The sequence below is a fragment of the Urocitellus parryii genome, unplaced genomic scaffold, assembly GCF_045843805.1.
Source record: "Urocitellus parryii isolate mUroPar1 unplaced genomic scaffold, mUroPar1.hap1 Scaffold_40, whole genome shotgun sequence".
Lineage (NCBI taxonomy): Eukaryota > Metazoa > Chordata > Mammalia > Rodentia > Sciuridae > Urocitellus > Urocitellus parryii.
In genome coordinates, this window is record NW_027553586.1 from 2589390 (window position 1) to 2611115 (window position 21726).

At 34.8% G+C, this 21726-nt stretch overlaps 1 protein-coding gene across 1 annotated transcript in view; it reads left to right on the forward strand.

Annotated features, from left to right (window-relative positions):
* The first annotated feature begins 314 nt into the window (after window positions 1-314).
* LOC144252295 (1-phosphatidylinositol 3-phosphate 5-kinase-like) overlaps window positions 315-21726 on the forward strand; it is a 31067-nt gene continuing 9655 nt past the window's right edge. Inside the window, 7 exon segments of the mRNA XM_077794712.1 lie at window positions 315-484; window positions 1813-1964; window positions 7157-7275; window positions 8200-8371; window positions 15498-15530; window positions 15533-15704; window positions 17614-17703. Of these exon segments, the coding sequence (XP_077650838.1) occupies window positions 315-484; window positions 1813-1964; window positions 7157-7275; window positions 8200-8371; window positions 15498-15530; window positions 15533-15704; window positions 17614-17703 (908 nt within the window).

Consider the following 21726-nt stretch of genomic DNA (forward strand, 5'->3'; position numbering starts at 1 on the left):
ACGAAAATATTTTTCTTCTTTGCCTGCTCACATTTATGCCTTACCTGCAAATTTTTTAATTTAAAAATTTTAAAATGATTTTAATAGTAATGTTTGAAATTAGGTTGATCATCAGCTTTAGGTGTTGAGGTTTGATTTAGACAGCAGTGTTTTTAAACCTTCACTTGAGTATGCTAAGCTAAATTCACTGACTCTTTGGTTTTCATAGGTAAAAACTCACACAGAATAGGATCTTCCAGATGTATGCATATTGTTTGAAATTAACTTTTGGCTTCTGAAACAGTAACTTTTTTTTTCTTTTGCAGACTCATGAAATGGCCACAGATGATAAGACTTCCTCAACACTGGACTCTGCTAATGATTTGCCTCGACCTCCTACCAGTCATTCTCATCTTATACACTTTAAACCTTTGACTCCTGACCAGGATGAACCTTCTTTTAAATCAGCATATAGTTCTTTTGTAAATCTTTTTCGATTTAACAAAGGGAAGACTTACTCTTAAGCATCAGAAAACTTACAGTTTTGATTCTTTATAGTTCCCTTATTCAACTTTCATGTTGTATCTTTGTGAAAAAGTGAAATATTAATAAGGTGCTTAATTCATATATCACCAGATTTTTCTGCTTAAGAAGAAAAAGCTAGATTTCTTTTTTTTGGGGGGGGGTACTGTTGAACCCAGGGGTGCTTAACCACTGAACACATCCCCAGCCCTGTTTTATATTTTATTTAAAGACAGGGCAAGAGCTTGTCTTGCTGAGTTGCTTACAGTGTCACTAATTTCCTGAGGCTGGCTTTGAACTTGTGATCTTCCTGTGTCAGCCTCCTGAGCTGCTGGGATTGTGTGCCATTGAGCCCAGACTAGGTAGAATTTTTTTTTTAAATATTGTTTTTAGTTGTAGGTGGATACAACACCTTTATTTTGTTTAACTTGTTTTTATGTAGTGCTGAGGATCGAACCCAGTGCCTCACATGTGGGAGGCAAACACTTTATCACTGAGCCACAACCCCAGCCCCTCAGTAGAAATTTTGATAGTTCTAATTAAGTTTATTAATGGTTAGGTTTAAAGTACTGTAAAAACTTGGTACATTTTTAAGATGATAATTTTTAAAAAATAAGCTTTAATTTTTAAAACAGTTTTATTAGATTTATAGAAAAATTGGAAAGATAATGCAGAGCACTTAGTTTACCCCTACATTCAGTTTCTGCTATTATTAACATCTTAGGTTAGTATTACTATACTATCAGTATTACTGCACTAATGTAAAGATTTTACAATTTTCACTAACTACTGTATGTATTTTATTCAGAGTTTTAAAATTTTTACATAATGTCCTTTTATTGTTATAAGATTCCATCTAAGATATTATATTATGTAGACTCTTTATAAGATAATACTCTATTTATTTAGTAAACGTTTATTGAGCAGCTACTATATTGGGTGCTGTTTCAATAGTACAAGGAATCTCTTCCATAAACACAGCAAAAATTCTGGGCCTTTGTGTAAAAAGCTTGCATTCTGTTTCCTCAAATTTCAAATGAAAAGTAAAACAGAAAATCACATATACCAAGGGTGTGATTATTGGCTTATAATTTTGCTCTACTCTTTGGATTTCTTTCTTTTAAAAAAATCCAAAAGCCTAATTTTAAATTATGCATGTAATATATACATACATATATATAAGTATATATGTATGTGTGTGTGTATGTATGTATATATATAATATAGTTGTCTGGAAAATTTCATGTTTTCTCTTTGCTGAATTCTTGTGTCTCAATTTTTCAAATAATGTCAACCTTTCTTTTGCTCTACAGAGAGAGGAGAAGGGAGCCAAGGAGAGCACCCTTCTCCCAGTGGAATTTGGTCCAGCCCTCAGCTCCCTTCAAGGACACAATCAGTGAGGTCACCTGTTCCTTATAAAAAACAGCTTAATGAGGAACTTCAGCGACGCTCTTCAGTGTTAGGTAAAAGAGTGTTCTTATTTCATTCTTCTAAGATTTTTCCACAGTCATTGTTTCCCAAGTTATTTACTGACTTAACTTTCTTGTTGTTTGGAATAGTCAGGTACTCTCCAGAATAAATAAAACTATTACTTAATTAGTGAAAGAATTTGTTGATATCTGAATAAAAGCTCTTAAACATGTCACTAAACTTTGATTTAGGCAAACAACAGACCTCTTGGCTGCTTTTTGATTAATTACTTGCTTGAGTTTCAGCAGAGAACAATTTGCAGCATCCCCAGGAGAACACAGGTTAGTTTCAGTCTTGTGAATGAATTCTGCGTCTGTATTTGGGTGCTAGTGAAATGTGATGTGCATGCCTCTGGCTGCAGAATTCTTCAACTCCATTGCTGGGCTGCCACTTGCTCTTGGCCTGTGTCCTTTGTGGGGTGCAAACTGTCAGTATGGCTGTATAAGCTGAGCTCTTCTTGCCTGTTTATTCTCCATCCTGGTTTATTACACAGTCACCTCCTTCATTTTCATGCTCTTCTAATGAGTGCGTGCTAGGGATCAGTGAAGTGAAGAAACTGGAGAGAGTAAATATTTTATGCTTTATTTCTGGTAGATTGCTAAACTCAGTAGAATGGTTTGCCCAACCATCTATCAAGGTGATAGAAGAAGGCAGTGGGAAGTGGTGTAATAGAGGCAAAGGGATACAGCATTGAGAAATCAAGTGTCCCTGAATACCAGATCCTGTCGGCCCTGGCCAGTCTTCCCCATGAGAATGAAAAATAGATGAAAGCAATGGTATTTGGCAGAAGGATATTTTATTTCTAGCTGAGATTTGGTTTATTGGAAGAGGCAAGAGAAATCAAGTCAGAAGAAGTACTGCTGAAGAACTGGATCAGAGCTGGCTGTGTCATCTTTATAGGACTTCTAAGGCAGTGAGCTTTAACCCCTGGTTAAGAATTGGAAGGTGGGCAAGGGAAGAGAAATAAAGGAGCTCTCCTTTTATTTTAAAACATCTCCACTTTAACCTTTAACCTTAGCTCTTATACCTGGCCCATGGCCAACAGCCTGTTTTTGTTGAGGGAGCCCTTCTGACTAAATAATATTGAATGAAGACATTATTGTCTGAAAATTTCACCTACCACCTTTTTTTTTGCAGAATTATTGAGTCTTAGTTTTTCAAAATACCACGCTTTCCTTAGCTACAGAAAGAAGAAAAGGAGACCAAGGAGAGCAGCAGTCTCCATTTTAAGCATAGGATTTCCTCACTTGTTCAGTTGAGGAGTTGGAGTAGAAACTCATCTTTTAGTAGTGACAGACTGCCTAACTTTGCCTGTCGTGTTATGATACAATTGAATTTAAATATTTTTAGATGGAGCTTCTAATGTCTCATTTGTTGCAGTTTCTATATTAAAAAAAATTTTAAATATCTTTATTTTACTAATTTAGTTTTTTTATGTGGTGCTAAAGATCGAACCCAGTGTCCCACATATGCCAGGCAAGTGCTCTACCACTGAGCTACAACCCCAGCCCCTCTACCTTTTTTTATTGTCTTTATTCTTGGATTCTACCCTAGATGCATTCGAACTTCAAAAGCCTGGGACTGTTTGGCCAAATAAGTTCCTTTCTTCACTAAAGAACTGTAATTATGTACTGGCTTTAGACCTTAGGAAAATAATTTAATTTTCTGGTATCTTTTTATAAGAAGCAGCTAAGAATATTTGCCTAAGAGCAAAGAGCTAGACTAGATTTTCTCAGTGTCTGTTCATCTTAATTCAAGGGCACTAGTGCTCAGGGTTCTAGGAAGAGCCTCACTCATCCTTTTCCAGTGGATGATGTTATTAATACTATCTTGTATTTCTAAGTAGCTAAATGCAAGGGGCTTCATAGTTTGTTATTGCCAGTATGCGGAGCATTGCCATTGTAATTCTCACAGCTTTGTCTCCTTTTTCAACTTATAATTCATGGATAGTTGCTTTATATTTTGAGACTCAAGAATAATTTGGTCGTTCTAATACTTACATTTTAGTACCACCTCTGAGGTATTACTAATGCTAAATTAAGATAAAAAGTTTTCAAAGTATTTTAAAATAAGTGCAGTTTAGATACAGTGATTATTTCATTAAATTGTTTTAGGTAATTCTTTGTAAATTTGGATTTAGATATCAACCTCTCATTTCTTTGTAATCTTTTATTTGCCACCCAACTAAAACAAAGCACACCTAATATAAATCTGGCAAATAGTGAGTTTGAGGCAGATTTTCCATTTTATTTTTTAAATTATTATTATTTTGTTGTTGTTGTTGTTGATGGACCTTTATTTTATTTATCTGTTTGTGGTGCTCAGAATCGAGCTCAGTGTCTGATGCATGCTAGGCAAGTGCTTTACCACTGAGCTACAACCCCAGCCCCAGATTTTCCATTTTATAGTAGTTCCCATTATCTGCAGGGATATACTCTAAACCTCCTTTCTTTTCTGTACAAGTAGAGGCTTGAAACCACAGATAGTACCAGACCCTATGTTTTTTATCCCCATATGTACACATCTGTGATAAAGTTTAACTTGTAAATTAGGCATAGAAAGAGAGTAACAAAAATAAATATGACAATAAATATGTTAAAAATCATGTGATTGTTGTCTCTTTCTCTTGAAAGAATGAAGACAAATGTTAAAATTTTTAGACTGCATTTGCCTGTGGGTACTTGAAACCTTGGAAATAACTGCAGTCTGTTTAGGTTAGTGGGAGCTCCATGGGTTATAAGACTAGAGTGTTTAAGCTAATTGGATGTTCATCTTTTTTGTCAAATCACCTCCTATTCACCCTTAGATTTTGAAACAGCTGGAGTGTCTTAACGTTTTGTCACTATGACCAAAATACCTGATAGGAACAACTTTTAAGAAAAGTTTACTTTGGGTTCATGGTTTCAGAAGTTTCACTCCATAGTCAGCCAACTCCATTACACTGGGCCTGAGGCAAGGCAGAATGTTAGAATAGAAGGACATGGTAGAGGAAAGCTGCTCAGCTCTTGGCAGTTAGGAAGTAGAGAGAGTGAGTAGCTAGGAACAAAATATAAGGCCTAAGGATATACCCCTACTGGCCTCCTTCTTCCAGTCATGTCCCAGCTGCCTATAATTACCACCCAGTAATCCACTCAGATTATTAATCCATTAAATTGATTGATTCACTGATAAGATTATAGTGTCCATAGCCTAAACATTTCATCTCTGAATATTCGTGCATTAACTAATTTGAGTTTTTCAGGAACACCTCATATCAAAACCATAACACTAATCCAGGAATAGAAACTGCAGTAGTTTTGGTCCACAAGAAAAGTACAGTTACCTACTAGTGGCACTTTTGGTGGGCATCTACCATTCTGGTTACAAAGCTAGAATCTGGGCTTGTTTTATTATAGATAGATTTATGTTTAGTATTGCCATTTCAGTGAAACAGCTGGAGTGTCTTAACTTTTTGTCAATATGACCAAAATACCTGAGAGGAACAACTTGTAAGAAAAGTTTATTTTGGGTTCATGGTTACAGAGTTGTCAGTCCATAGTTTGATAACTCATCTTTTTTGTCAGATCACCTCCTGTTCACCCTTAGGTTTTGAAACAGCTGGAGTATCTTAACTTTTTGTCACTATGACCAAAATACCTGACCCTTTCAGTTTGGAACTACAGGATTGGGTTGGGTGCAATAGAGAAGGATAGGACTAGAGTTTTAGCAATTCTCTGGCAGTTATAATATGCTTGGACATTTGTCAGATTTTATCATGGTCAAATCTACTCTCTTAGATGTTTTGAATTCTATCAGAATCTTTTTTTAAAAATATATTTATTTTTTAAATGTGGCATCTATACACAATGGAGTACTATGCAGCAATAAAAATGACAAAATCATAGAATTTGCAGGGAAATGGATGGCACTAGAGCAGATTATGCTTAGTGAAGCTAGCCAATCCCTAAAAAACAAATACCAAATGTCTTCTTTGATATAATGAGAGCAACTATGAACAGAGCAGGGAGGAAGAGCAGGAAGAAAAGATTAACATTAAACAGAGACATGAGATGGGAGGGAAAGGGAGAGAAAAGGGAAATTGCATGGAAATGAAGGGAGACCCTCATTGCTATACAATATTACATATAAGAGGTTGTGAGGGGAATGGGAAAATTAACAAGGAGAGAAATGAATTACAGTAGATGGGGTAGAGAGAGAAGATGGGAGGGAAGGGGAGGGGGGATAGTAGGGGATAGGAAAAGTAGCAGAATACAACAATTACTAATTGGGCATTATGTAAAAATGTGGATGTGTAACCGACGTGATTCTGCAATCTGCATTTGGGGTAAAATTGGGAGTTCATAACCCACTTCAATCTAATGTATGAAATATGATATGTCAAGAGCTTTGTAATGTTGTGAACAACCAATAAAAAAAAATAAAAGCAGATGATTAAACAAAAAAAAATAAAATAAAATAAAAATAAAAATATATTTATTTTTTAGTTGTAGCTAGACACAATACCTTTGTTTTATTTATTTTTATGTGGTGCTGAGGATCAAACATGCTAGGTGAGTGCTCTACCGATGAGCCACAACCCCAGCCCTCTATCAGAATCTTTAGGGGTGAGTTATTTCTTTTTGATGATTAGCCCCAGAAGTGAACCATTTGATCCTATTGCTTACCTATTTGACTATAGAGACTAAGCTAAACTAACCACATTTTTTTTAACCTAAATTCTTAACTTTAATTTGGTTTATTAGTTTGTTTGGTTTTTTTTTTTTTTTTGCTCCTTTTATGGCCAGTGTTTAATCCTCTGGAGTTGCTTTTTCTTCTGTTAAATGTCCAGCAGGTATTTATTATAGGTTGGGACCAAAGAGCAAAAGAAATCATTACTGAATTCTGACCATGTAGATAATGCTGCTGTTTTAGGCCTCCAAACCATCAGCTCAGATAGTTCTTGTCTTAGATGGCTTTTACTTGCTTGTGAAATAGTATTTTACATGGCAATAAGAAATACTTTCAACAGTCTGTTACCCTTATAAAGACCACCCTTAACTCTCAACCTATGTCACTGGTTGGGAGAATACAAGTAATAAAAGCACTTCACATCACATAGATGCAGTGTTTTATATAGACACAAGGAACCATTAACAAGATTGCCTTTGTTGTTCTCTCTCTTTTTTTTTTTTTTAATATGACTCAGATACAAGAAGGAAGGCAGAACCTACCTTTGGAGGTCATGATCCTCGTACAGCTGTTCAGCTTCGAAGCCTCAGCACAGTATTAAAACGTCTCAAAGAAATCATGGAGGGAATAAGCCAGGTAATAATTAGTGCTTTGGAAGATTTCTTCTTACATACTTTTTGGGATCATACCATTCCCACTGAAAAATGACATAATATGACTTGAAAGAAAATGTATTTGTTAAGCTGGGTGTGGTGGTGCAGACCTGTAATACCAGAGGCTTGGGAGGCTGAGGCAGTAGAATCTTGAGTTCAAAGCCAGCCTCAGCAACTTAGTGAGACTCTATCTCTAAATGAAATATAAGAAAGGGCTGGGGATGTGGTTCAGAGGTTGAGTGCCCTGGTTTCAATCCCTGGTACCAAAAATAAAGAATAAAATGATAGTATATTTATTATTTATTTCAGTTGTGAAAACCACAATTTTTTTAACGTAAGTTCTTAACTTTAATGTGGTTAATTGTATCAGTTTTTTTTCTCCTTTTAAGGCTAGTGTTTTTTTTTCTCCTTTTAAGGCTAGTTTCAGGCCAGGATCTGTAGATATACCCCTATGATTCTTTTTAAGAAGCTTTATTATTTGTGTGAATAAATACGGTCAAGTTTCCTTTTATTTTCATGTCTATTTGGATATAATGGACATGAGGATAGCACCATAGTTTTTGAAAGACCATATGTCATTGATTGTGCTGTAAATCTTATCACAAAAATCATGTACACATTAGTGTATGCTAAGCTACTTTTTTCTGTTCCATATCTCCATTTTTTTTGTCCTTGCACCAGTACTATTTAAAATTATATAGCTTTTGAATAAGTCTTGAAAGATGGTAATGTAAATCCTGTTTTATTCTTCAGGATTGTTCTTGGTCATTTTGGTCTTTTGCATTTATTATGAATTTTAGAATTAACTTCTCATTTCTGTAAAAAAAAATCTTCAAGGATTTTATTTGCCATTACAATATAAAAATCAGTATTTTCAAGAAGTCTTCACACATTTTTATTGTTATAGGATAGTGACCTGAAGCAATACTGGATGCCAGATAGCCAATGTAAAGAGTGCTGTGACTGTAGTGAAAAATTCACAACCTTTAGGCGCAGACACCATTGCCAACTATGTGGGCAGATTTTCTGCAGTCATTGCTGTAATCAAGAAATCCCTGGAAAATTTATGGGCTATACAGGTAAATGCATTTTATTGACAGTATTACAATTTTTAAAGGTCATAAGTATAAAATAATTATAATACAGGACCAACAATAAGCCAATTTTTATTTTGGGCCTTGTGTGTAAGGCTTGGGGATGCAATAGTGAGGGCGACAGCACTTCACAGTCAAGTGATAAAGTAGATGGAAAGTTAAAAAATAACTAGAATAAAAGACAGTGTATCATAGATACTAGCAGAAAGCTCTAGGGATGTTAAAAGTTACCAGACAAGATGGTTAGAGTAGATTTCTAATTTATATTATTATGAGAGTTCTTATTTTTAAAGTTTTTTCTTGACTTATATGACACTATGTTTTGGCAAATTGTATCTTACTCTTATTCTTCCATAAGGAATATAGTCAAATTTTAGCAATACTGAAAATTCAAGTTATTTGTTGAAACAGAAGAAAGCTGACAATGGTGTGTGGATTTATGCAGTGATTTGGAGTGGAAGGTGTACTGAAATTACTCAAGAAAATGCTCTTGACTTCTTTCATGTTATTTTTGTTATTGTATAGATTTTCCTTTTGCTTTCATTCACTTGAAAAAAAAAGAAACTAAAATTGCTACAGAGTTCATTATCTTTCATCCAGATTGACTAGAGATTTTAAGAGATTTTCTTACTCCTAGTTTTTCCCTATCTTGAATTCATTTTTCATATTCAAGTCAGTATTTGTAGAATGCCAATTGATCATGTCAGGTTATTTCCCTGCTTAGTACTCTTAGGATAAATACCTTTTCAGAGCTACCATTACCCTTAGGATAAAATCTATCTCATACGGTTAGGATTGATTTCTTTCCTTTTTATTGAGGCACTTAACCACTGAGCTAGATCCCTGGTCTTTTTTTTTTAATTTTGAAAGAGGGACTTGCTGAATTGCTGAGGCTGGCCTTGAACTTGTGATCATCCTGCCTCAGCCTCCTGTGTCACTGGGATTTTAGGTGTGTGTTCCATGCCTGGCTGGCATTTTAGTCTCTTAGGACTACCATAACAAAGTACAGGCTGAATGGCTTAGAACAATAGAAATTTATTGTCTTACAGTTCTGGAGGCCAGAAGCACCATAATAGAGGTTAAGGAATCAATGTATGGATTTTACCAGTTGCTGAATATGTCTATATCAATTATATATTCTAGAACTGATGAAATAACCACAGAATGGGCTTTGGGGATCCACTAAACTCACTGTCACATGTACCTGAGCTAAAACTCCCATCAGTTGCCATGCCTCCCTAAGCCTCTGCTGTGACTGGTGAACAACAGTGATGTTTGAGTCCTTGGAATTAGTTTCAGTTTAGAGTTAGTGCTGGTAATCCCTGAAAAAGTTGACTGTTTCCTTGCTTTAATTGTATAGTCACAGTATTCAAAGGCCATAAATCCCTTTGGCCCCTGATACCTGAGGATCCAGTTATCCCAATTGCATTTGGTTTTCCTGGTTCAGTGGTACCAGTGATTTCTTACCTAAAAAGAAAAGCAATAGCAGCCAGAGCCCTTCAGGGATTCTGAGTCTCCCCTCACAAATTTATGTTTCATGGTTGTGCTGAAAGGTATATCTTTCAGGGATAAGGGAGCAGGTTTTATATGGCAAATCCACTCTATTTTATGTGTGTGACCAAGTATGATTTATTATAGGCAAATCATAGAAAAAGGTTACTAATATCCATAGATAAATTCCTTAAGTCATATGTAAAGAGAGACTATTATTAAAAGTTTACTTTAGTTTTCTATCAAATCAAACACTACTATCACTTACAACTAGATTTTTTATGCTTTCCAAGTATTAGCACAATTAGCATTACTTTATAAATAATCAAATCATAACTAGGTCCCAGTGGTTTTGTCTACATCCAGATTATTCAAGTTATCAGGAAGAAAATCTTCTGTTTACTTTAGCTTTTAGTTCCTGGTGATAGCTCCAAATACAACAAGTATGAGAAGCTTCTGCTTCCATATTACGAGTATCTTGACCAAATAAACCCAGTAGCTGTTGAACAATGAATTGAGCTGTACTGAATTCCTCTGCAGGTTTGGCTACGTTACCAAAACCAGTACATACCAATCCCTGTTTCATAATTGGCATCAGGGAAAAAAAAAAACCAAATACCTGTTTTTGTTGATTGTAGAGGTACAAGGTCTAGGGTACTCCTCTGGTGATGTCTTTCTTGCTAGCAGAGCCCAAAGGTCATGCAGAGCATCACATAATAAGAGAGAGGGAGTGTGGTTATGTATGTGCAAAATTGACTCATTCCTGTTTCCTAAGCTCATGTATTCCTTGCTCTGTAGTATATTAGGGAAGTTCAGGCATTTTATCTTCATTTTTAATATAAGCCACCTTTTAAAGATTCATATTTTTTAGCCAGTCAACTAAATAGACTTAAGAGCTTCTTTTAACTTCTCAAGCTGCAAGATTAAATATGGAATCTCTATTTAATGGACCCATATCAGTAAATTCAACTTGGGCCAATTTTCTATCCACTCTTATCCTATACCCTCAATAGCCATCTCACACATTCCTTGGGTTTTTGTCTATATTAATTGGAATAGTCATTTGGTTCTTCGGGTATACCACATACATCCTCATTGGTCTTACTTTGTACCTTACCTTTAAGACCTGACAGGACTTGACTATGGGATGGAGGTACTAGGAATAGATCTTGAGGGGAATTAGAAGTATCTTGCAAGGCACCTCACTCGAGGGAGGGCATTACAAATTCCTGAAGCAAAGCAGAGTTAATTTCGGATGACTTGGAAAGGCTACTTCCGACAGGAGGTTCAGATTTGGGGGTTTAATATCCTTAGCTTCTTTTGGCTTTTCCCATATATCTTCATTCTAATTTTCAGGATCCCATTTCTTCCTAATCAGTGTCCTCACTTTATTAGCAGACATACTGCAAGATTGTTAATTGAAGTTATGGGTTTGGTATTTTTTTTAAACAACTGAAATTTGTTCTCCCATTTCTGCATTTCTGGGGGCCAAAAGCTTGGAATCAAAGTGTTGGCAGTCTTACTTCCTTCTGGAGGCTCCAAGGGAGAATTCATCCAGGTTTCTCTCCTGTTTTCCGGTGGTTGCTGGTAGTTCTTCATGTTCTTTGGCTTGTGAACAGAACCATCACTCCTGTCTCTGTCTTTGTTGTTATGTGTATTAATTCAGCCACTTGTATTTTGAGAATTGGTTAGATATTCAGCAATCTTAGCACTGAGGCCATAGGAGATAAGGGATTCTTTCAGGGAAGACAGAAACTTTTAATTAGCTCAATTCTTGAACTGGGAATTTGAATCCTGAGGTTATTCTTTTATTTCTCTACTTTGTGTAGTGCAATTAGGAACAATAAGTTTATCTTAATATACTTATTAGTTTGACAAAAATGTTCAAAGATTAAATACATAGTAACTCATAATCTTGCTTCTTATAAGTATTTGATTAGGAGTATCCATACATAGGTGATATTTTGCATGTTTGTATTGCTAAGCACACCATAGATTATCAATATTCTCTTTGCTGTTAGAAATAAAATCATTAGTGCCTTTCAGTCCAATCAGAGAACCAGTTCTAGAAACATGAAAGCCCATTCAGGAACCTTATCCTTAAAATTCTTTTCCTTTGGAACCATTCTTTTTACCAGTTTTAGTTATGTTTGTGTGTCTGGTGACAAAAAATACCTGACAAAAACAATATAGAGGAGGGAAAGTTTATTTTGGCTCCTGGTTCCAGAAGTTTAATCCATGGTCAATTGAGTCCACTGCTCTGGGCCTGAGATGAGATGGAGCTTCATGGCAGAAGGGAGTGGTGAAGGAAAGCTGCTTAGTTCATGGTGGGGTCAGGAAGCAGAGAGGAAAGACATGAACCTAATGACCCACCTCCTTCAGCCACATACAAGTTACCTACAGATACCAGGAGGTCCATTTAAACTAGGCTAGACTGATCAGGTTACAGCTCTCACAATCCAGTCATTTCACCTTATTACTGCATTACTACAGGAGCTTTTGAGGGACATCTCATATTCAAATATAACAGTACCAAAATCTGCAATAGTGAGAATTCTTTAAAGAAACAGAATGAATGGAGTTATGCACACACACTGAGCAAATGAGTGAGAGAAGTTTATCTGTATTTTAAGGAATCAGCTCAAGTGATTTAATGATTGTGAAGGGCTGGCAAGTCTGAAATTCTCAAGGAGGCTAGCAGGCTGAAAACTTCTATAGGATTTCTGCCTTGCAGTATTTCCTTTTTATTCTGGAAACTTTAGTCTTACCTCCTCAGACCTTTAACTGATTGGATGAGACTCACTACCTTGTGGAGAATAATTTGCTTTACTTCAGTATTTGTAAATATTAATCATACTCCCTGCACCCCTCAACCCCAGATAACTGTTTAGATTACTTGACCAAACCCCTTGTCTAGCCAAGTTGACCCGAGATTAACCATCACAAATGGGAATAATATATTTAGTGCACAATTGCACATTGAGACGCTGAATAAATGTAGAATACCTGGAACAATGTCTGGCACATATCAAAGGATCCATGAATATTAAGCAATTATTATGGTAATAGTAAAAGTAATATCTATGCATTCATCATGCAGCATTTTAAATTATATATGTCCATCATCTCCAGTATACTGTGAGTTCTCTGGTGGCAGGACTGTGTCTCATCAGCCTTAATTTTTCCATCATATAATACACTTATATGTGTAGTGGCCTTTGCTGATGAATGCTCTAATGAAATGAAACTTTCCTGGTCAGGCTTGACTGTCTTTATTGGTTTGATAACTTTAGTTTTGAGAGCTGACTGGTTCAGGGAGATTTCCTTTAATAGTGTAAGAAACAAACCCACTTTTGTAATGGTAAACTGTAGGTCTTTCAGGAAGGAAGTAATTTCACATCCTCACTGAAATTCTGCCTTGGTCAGTTGATGGTAATTATCCTAGTGCTTTGATTATCCTAGACTGGTGTTCACTTTGTTGTTACTGTTTTCTGGGGTCCTGATTGAAGTGGATGCAGATCTATTTTTCTTAATAGTTTTAATAGATTTTATCTTTTAAATTGTGATGACAGAAATTAGTATATCAACAACTGACATTTTATTTTGATTAAGATACATGTATAGTTTAATAAAATTAAGTATTATATAATAGTAGTTTTAAAATAAAACAGAGGTATTATTATAGTTGGTGAAATTATGGCAAAAGCAGTACAGTGAACTTTTAGAAATCTTTTCTGTCACTTCAGATTTTTAGTAGTAGTGGTAATAAATAATTAAGGTAGAATTGTTAAATTACATGTAAAGTTAAATATAGTCTTGTGTTGCTTAATGATGGGTAAGTTCTGAGAAGTGCATCACTTAGGTGAGTTTATCTTTGTGTGAACATTATGGAATATACTTAAACCAACCTGGATGGTGCTGGTTAATAGATCCCTGTGGCCCTTTTTTTTTTTTTTTTTTTTTTTTTTGGTAGGGTGGATTGGGTTTTTGGGGTCTTGCAGTTGCCCAGGCTGGTTTTGAACTTCTGGCCTCAGGTGTTCCTTCTATCTAGCCTTCTCGGTATCAACATAGCATTTTGAACAATTGAGAGACTGCTACTGATCCAACATGGTATACTGTTTTATGGTAAATTTTTTTTTTATAAGTAAAAGGTTGTTCATTCTAAAATAATGATAAAAAGTGTAGAATCATAATGACATAAGTCAGTGACATAGTCATTTATCATCATTATCAACTTTTATGTAATATATGTAATTGTATGTGCTATGCTTTTATAAGATCTACAGAGTAGTAGATTTATTTATAACAGCATCACAAACATTAGAAATGTGTTGCCCTACAACATTATGATGGCTACAACATCACCAGGTGATAAGAATTTTTCAAGGGCCAGAGCTACAGATAAGTGGTAGTATTCTTGCCTCAGAAGTTTGAGGCCCTGGGTTTGATCCACAGTACTGCAGGTGGGGGGAACAAAATGGAGTTTTTCGGCTCCATTATGTGACAATTATTGTATTATGTGATCTTGTTAACCAAAACATTATGTGGCATATGACTATTTCACCTCCATTTTTAATACACCAAATTGTTACGGAATCACAAAACAATGTTTTAGAAAAACAAGGTAGAAATTAACACTTATTTTTGGGCAGGACTACATCCTAAAAAAAAAATAGAAGTATTAAGTAATCTTGTTTGTTCTCCCAAGTACATTTCATTTCTATTTTAACTTTTCGTTATAAGAATTTCAGCAAAGTTTATCTCAATATATCATATTGTGTTTAGGCCATTTTATTAGTTTATTTCAAAATTGTGTACCCTTCTAGAGGCCACTCTTCAGGGCTTCATAATAGAAACTTTAATTTCCTCATTTGTTGCCTAGGGAAATTGTGTTGTTTACATTTACATTGGTTTATTTACTGTATTGAATTTTTTTCTGCTTGAAATTCCTACCTTTGATAGATCCCTTATTTCATTTTTACAATTTTGAAAAGATATCTTACAAACAGAGTTTTCTAGTATTATTGGGTCAAATTTTCTTACCTTGTTATAAATATTTGAAGTAATTTGGACACTTGGATAAATTTCTTTTTTCTTTTTTTCTTTTTAAAGTATTTTTTGTTATAGATGGACATAATATCTTCATTTTGTTTATTTATTTATTTTTTTATGTGGTGCTGAGGATTGAACCCAGTGCCTCACATGTGTGAGGCAGGTTCTCTGCCACTGAGCCATAACCCCAGCCCCTGGATAAATTTATTATAGTGATGATTCTTAAAATATTTAACAGAGCCAGCTAAAGCATTTTATTTCTTTAAAAAATTTGGGAGGCTGGGATTGTGGCTCAGTGGTAGAGGGCTCGGCTCGCATGTGCAGGACCCGGGTTTGATACTCAGCACCACATAAAAAAATAAAGGCATTGTGTTTTATCCATCTACACCTAAAAAATAAACATTTAAAACAATTTTTGGGGGGGTAGTCTTTTAAGACTTGAAGACATTTCCCTGTTATTAGATTATCTGTAACCCAAGGATTTAAAATATTTTAAATAATATACTATTGCTATTTTTTACTCATTTTCCTTTTTTTTTCTCTCTCTCTCTTTTTTTTTTCCTCCCAGGAGACCTCCGAGCTTGCACCTTTTGTAGAAAAATAGCTTAAGTTATGCTCATTCCACAGACAGTAATTCCATTGGGGAAGATTTGAGTGCTCTTTCAGATTCTGCTTGCTCTGTGTCTGTACTTGATCCCAGTGAACCCCGAACACCTGTTGGGAGTAGAAAAGACAGCTGTAACATATTCTTAGAGGATGATTTGGCCTGGCAAAGGTACTGGCACTTGAATATAATTTTATTTAAACTTGAGAAATACTAAGTTTCTTGACTTATAAGTGCTTTTGGTTGACTTTTATTCAAATTATTTCAAATTCACCATTTTCTCCTTTCTCTTTGGTTCACCTCCAGCAGGATCATAGATGTTTATGGGTAGTGAGGTTATTGACCAATTAGAGTATAATCTCAGTAAGATGAGAGACTATATCTTTATTGTTCACTCACTGTTTTACTGTTGGCACCAAATATAGCACATGGCATGTATATAAACTTCATGATATTTGATGAATAGGCAATAGAAGTCACTGAGATTAATAATTCCTAATGAAGTCTTTTTAGGGATAATACTAATGAGATTTGTATTCATATTTCTAAATGAAATTAGATTTTTTTCCTTCCAAAGGTACATTTCCTGTCTTTCTGCAGGTCTAAATGGACTGGTAGTAGGGAAAGTTACTTGGAAGTTACTTAGAATTGTTTGAGTTAGTGTCCTAGGTTCATCAGTTTCTGATTGCTTTCTCTAGCAACATAATTTTCTTAAGCATAATACCAAATCTGACCATATCAAAGAACTTGGAGTTTTAACCAACATTTTTCTGATGATATATTTTCTCAGTTACATCTTAAGGAAGTGAGGAATTTTACTGTACATTATATTTAAACAAATAAAAAAAATGAACCAATTACCACTATAGTTGAACATATATGAATCTTCGGGACATAATATAAAATGGAAAAGATGTTTTATATAATCATACATCCACAAACCTTTCATTTATGTAAACTTCAGAAGTATACAAAATAAATCATGGTGGGAACATAGGTACATTGGAATCAGTGATAGTGTTCTTTTTTTCTTAAATTACTTGATGAATCTTTTGATGTTTGTAGTATCATGACTCTTTATATCTTACATACCTATTATAAATTTTAAAAATTGATTCTATATTTAATAATATAGTACAAAGTACAGAAAGTCTTCAATTCTTGCTTATTTTAATTAGTAATATCTTTTAATTGTGTATGATCTGGCTATATGAGCCCTTAATTGGCAGGTACAATTTAATAAAACAAATTTTATAAAACAAACCAAGTATGATAGCTTCCTGAGAGGTGTTTGATAGATGTCAAAGGTAGAATAATAGTTTTAGACTTTGTGCTAATTATTTAATATTCATTCTCTTTTATTCATTATACCTCTTTGGTAGGCACTGTTTTTTCCTTTTGACAGATGCAGATGCTGAAGTTCAGAAAGATTAAATAATGAATTTGGTCACACAGCTAGTAAGAGGTAGAACCTGCTCTTAGACCTAGGTTTGCTTTTTATTTTGCTATTCCAGTGGGCTGTGGGGACAGAGAGTAAAGTTTTAGAACTCATATTTCCCAAATCATTTCCATCTTATATGTGATTTGGGAAATTATCATGTAAGTCACTGATCCAACCAATTTCATTATTTTATTGCTATTTTGCGGGGGGTGTACTTGGGATTGAACTCAGGGGCACATGGCCACTGAATCGCATCCCCAGCCCTATTTTTATATTTTATTTAGAGGCAGGGTTGTATTAAATTGCTTAGCTTCTCACTATTGCTGAGGCTGGCTTTGAACTCACAGTCCTCCTGTCACAGCCTCCTGAGTTGCTGGGATTACCGGCATGCACCACCGTGTTTGGCTATTGGTGTTCTTAATGTTTGGTACACTTAAAAAACTTTATCATTCTTTTGACATTTGATATGATAATCACACAGTTTTCACCTTAATCCAAGCAAGTGCAAAAGTGACCCATAATCCCCCAATTTCAGGGGAAAAGATTTAATTTGCTTTTAAATGTTAAAATATCTCATTGGAATTGGGTTTGTCTTTTACTGTTCCAAGTGATCTCAATATTTTCCTATTTTCTTTGTAGTTTGATTCATCCAGACTCCTCCAACACTGCTCTGTCAACAAGACTTGTATCTGTTCAGGAGGATGCTGGGAAATCCCCCGCTAGAAATAGGTAAATGCTAAATGGAAACACTGTATTCTGTGTCTGTTTTTTATTTCCTATCATGGTAATAACAACAAGCATTAAAAAAGGTGATTGCTTGTTATAATCCCAGTTCTAAAAGCTGAATTAAACTATCATTTTCTTTTTGTTGGTCAGCTCTTGCTTTCATTCTTTGAGTAGCTCTTTCCAGTATTCATCAATGGCTTAAGATATTGGGACCTACACCATCCTCTGTCTTCTAGTTTAGTAAAAAGACCTGAAGGATGTGAGAGAATGATGTGAGAGAATGAAACCTTGTGGACCTTTTGTATAAGAGTGTACCAAGAAAACAGGAATGACAAGTTCCCAGCAACTAATAAGAAACAATCCCGTGAGTCTGAAGTAGATCAGTTTTACAGTTAATTGTCAGGACTTTTACTCTGAATGAGATGGGGAGAGTGTTTTTTTCTTGAATTTTTAATTGTTTTAAAAAACTTTCAAACTTGCAGAAGATTTGCAAGAATAGGAAAATAAGTATCCATATATTCATTAAGATTTACTTATTTATGTTTTTGCCTATTCTTTCATTTTACACATGCACATACATTTTTTTCCTGAACCATTTGAGAGTATATTTCACGCATTGTTATCTTTTATTTCTTTAGTTCATCAGATTTATTTTACATGGCAATTTTAGGCTGATAACAAAATTGAGGAGAAAGTACAGAGGCCCTTTTCCATTGTTCTCCATATGCTCAACCCTTCACTACTGTGAATATCTGGGACCATGGTGGTATATTTATTATAGAACCTACACTGACACATTATCATTCAAAGTTTGTAGTTTCCATTAGGGTCTACTGGTATTGTAGGTTGTATGGATTTGGACAAATGCAAAATGATATGTATCTACCATTGTAGTATACAGAGTAGTAGTTTCACTGCCTTAAAAATCTGCTGTGTTTTGTCTGTTCATCCCTCCCTCTAACCCATGATAATCATTGATTTTTTTAATTGTCTCTGTAGTTTTCCTTTTTACCAGAATTATATTCACTGAATATATGTAGATTTTTAAGATTGGCTTCTTTCACTTGGTAATGGGCATTAAAGTTTTCACTTTATCTTTTATGACTTGATATTTTTAGTGCAGAATAATGTTCCATTGTCCAGTTGTACAGTATCTGTTTACCTACTGAAGGGCATCTTGATTGCTTCCAAGTTTTAGCAATTGAAAGAGTAAGATTACTATAAATACCTGTGTACAAGTAATTTTCACTTTATTCAGATAAATACCAAGGAGCATGATTGCTTGATCATTTGGTAAGAAACATTTTTGTAAGATATTTTCGAACTGTTCTTCAAAGTGTCTATATCATTTTTCATTCCTACCAGCAAGAGTTTCTCTTGCTCCTCATGATACCAGCATTGGTGTTTCCAGTATTTTGGATTTGGGCCAATGTTATAGATGTATATTGGTATCTCATTATTGTTTTAATTTGCCATTTCTTAATGACATACGATGTTGAACATATTTTTTATCTGCCTTGTGGTTAGTATATCTTCTTTGGTGAGATGTCAAAATCTTTTGCCCATCTGTAATCAGTTTGTTTATTTTCTCATCATTGAGTTTTAAAAACTTTTGTTTTATTTTTTTTAAATACAGCAAAAACTTTATTGTTTTTTAATTCTCATTGTTAATTAAAAAATTTTATTTTTGGCATTACTCACATTGAACATTGACTCCTGAGGTGCCTTCCTGCTGAGTTATAACATCAGCCCCCATGCCCACTGTTTTTCCATTCTTTATTTTGAGACAGTCTCACTAACGTGTGTCCTCCTGCCTCAGCCTCCTGTGTTGGTGGAATTAGAGGCATGTACTACCACACCTAGCATATTGTTGTGTTTTAGATCATAGTCCTTTATCAGATGTGTCTTTTGCAAATATTCTCTCCCAGTGTATGGCTTGTCTTTTCATTTTCTTGACATTGTCTTTTGCAGAGCAGAAGAATTTAATGAAGTCCAGATGATCAATTATTTCTTTCATGCACTGTGACCTGAGTGTCATATTTTTAAACTCATTACCATATCCAGGATCATCTAGATTTTCTGTTATGTTATTTTCTAGGAGTTTTGCCTTTTACAATTATGTCTATGATCCATTTTGAGTTAATTTGTGAAGGGTATCAGTTCTTTTCTAGATTTATTTATTTTTTAATATGTGGATGGACAGTTGAGTTTTCAGAATGGAAACTTATTTGGAAAGATTAATTGCTCCTTTGTATTACTTTTATTCCTTTGTCAAAGGTCAGTTGGCAATTTATGTGAGTCTATTCCTGGGCTCTTTTATGTTTTGTTGACGTATTTGGCTATTCTTTTACCAATACCATTGCCTTGATTATTGTGACTTTATAGTAAATCTTAAAGTCAGGTTGTATCAGTTCCCCAACTTTTTCTCCTTTTATAGTGTGTTGACTATTTGGGATGTTTTGCTGCCTCTTATATTCTTTAGAGTTACTTTTTTGATGTCTACAAAGTAACTTGCTGGTTTTTGATTGGTATTGCAATGAATCAGATCAAGTTTGGAGAAACTTGACATCTTGACAATATTGAGTTTTCCTATTCATGAAATATCTATTTATTCTTTATTTTATTCATGTGTTGTAGTTTTCCTCATTTAGATCTCATACAAGTTTTGTTAAACATTCTTGCACTGTTAATTCCAACATTTGTGCCGTACCCAATTTTTTCTTATATTTGTTCTATATCTCCAAACTGTTTTTTTTTTCCTTTTAGTATGCCTTCTGGGTTAGTAACTAGACATGATATAGTAGGCGAAAGAAACCGCAGTAAATAGGCCTTTCTTTAGTCATGTAATAATAAGGCATGGATGAGGGGAAGTATCTTCAGACTCCTTTGGTTAAGTCTCAGTTTTTTGGTGAGCCTGTGCCATGGGACTATAAACTTTTTAAGTACTTCCCTATCCCTCTGTCCTTGTCCCCACTCCTTTGCCCTCCTTAGGTGGGACAGGATGGTTGGAAGAGGATAGAGTTGTGTATTTCTCTTCCCCTACATGGTTGGTTTAGAGGGGGCTGGTATTGGGTATTTCTCTTCCCCTGGGGAGGGGGGAGTGTTTAGCTCTGCTATTTTACTAGGTTAGGCTCTAATAAAATAGTTTCTTCTCGGGGAAGGCCTTATTAAAAAGATCTGGCATATTCAAAATTATATTTTTTTCCTCCCTTGGTGGGGAGCTGGAGGGCCTTTTTCTTTGACATTCACCACTAGGACCTGGTAGCACTCCTGAAAATGAAACTCACAAATACATGCCCCACTCCCCAATACTTGGCCCACCTAGAGTTTTCAGGCTTATTCACACTGAGCTATCTGTAATTTGTCAATTATAGTTCAGGTTTTTCTACCTAAAATGAGTTGTTTTTCAGAGAGGTTTCTACTTGTGAGTTTCTGCTCCAGTAAATTGTTATTCTTTGTACGCACCTGTCTCATTCTTATGATAGGAGTAGCAGTTTGTCCTGTGATCTCATTTGTCTGACAGATCTATGAAGAATTGCTGACTTTTCAGTTTTTTTAGCTTTTTGGTTGTTGGGACAGAGTAAAAATTTCTAAGATTCTTACATGTCAGGCCAGAAACAGGAAGTCTTATTTTTTACTTATTAATATTTAAGTGTGTTCCCTTAGAACAAAAAATTAAGGTCCCTTACATAATCATGTATAAATTCTGGAAATTATAATGGTAAGAAATTTCTGTCATCTGATGTGTTGTATGTATTCTGTTTTTATCAATGTTCCTAATAATGATCTTTGTATACATTTTGAGTATAGACATAATGACATTTGCTAGTCAATTGAATGTAGGCCACAACAGGAAGAGAATTCAAAGATGACTCAGGTTTTTGACTTGAGCAATTGCAATCGCCATTAATTGAGATGGAGGAAGACAGGGAGTAACAGTTTGATTTTATTTATTTATTTTGGTACTGGGGATTGAACCCAGGGGTACTTTACCACTGAGCTACATTCCTAGCCCTTTTTATTTTG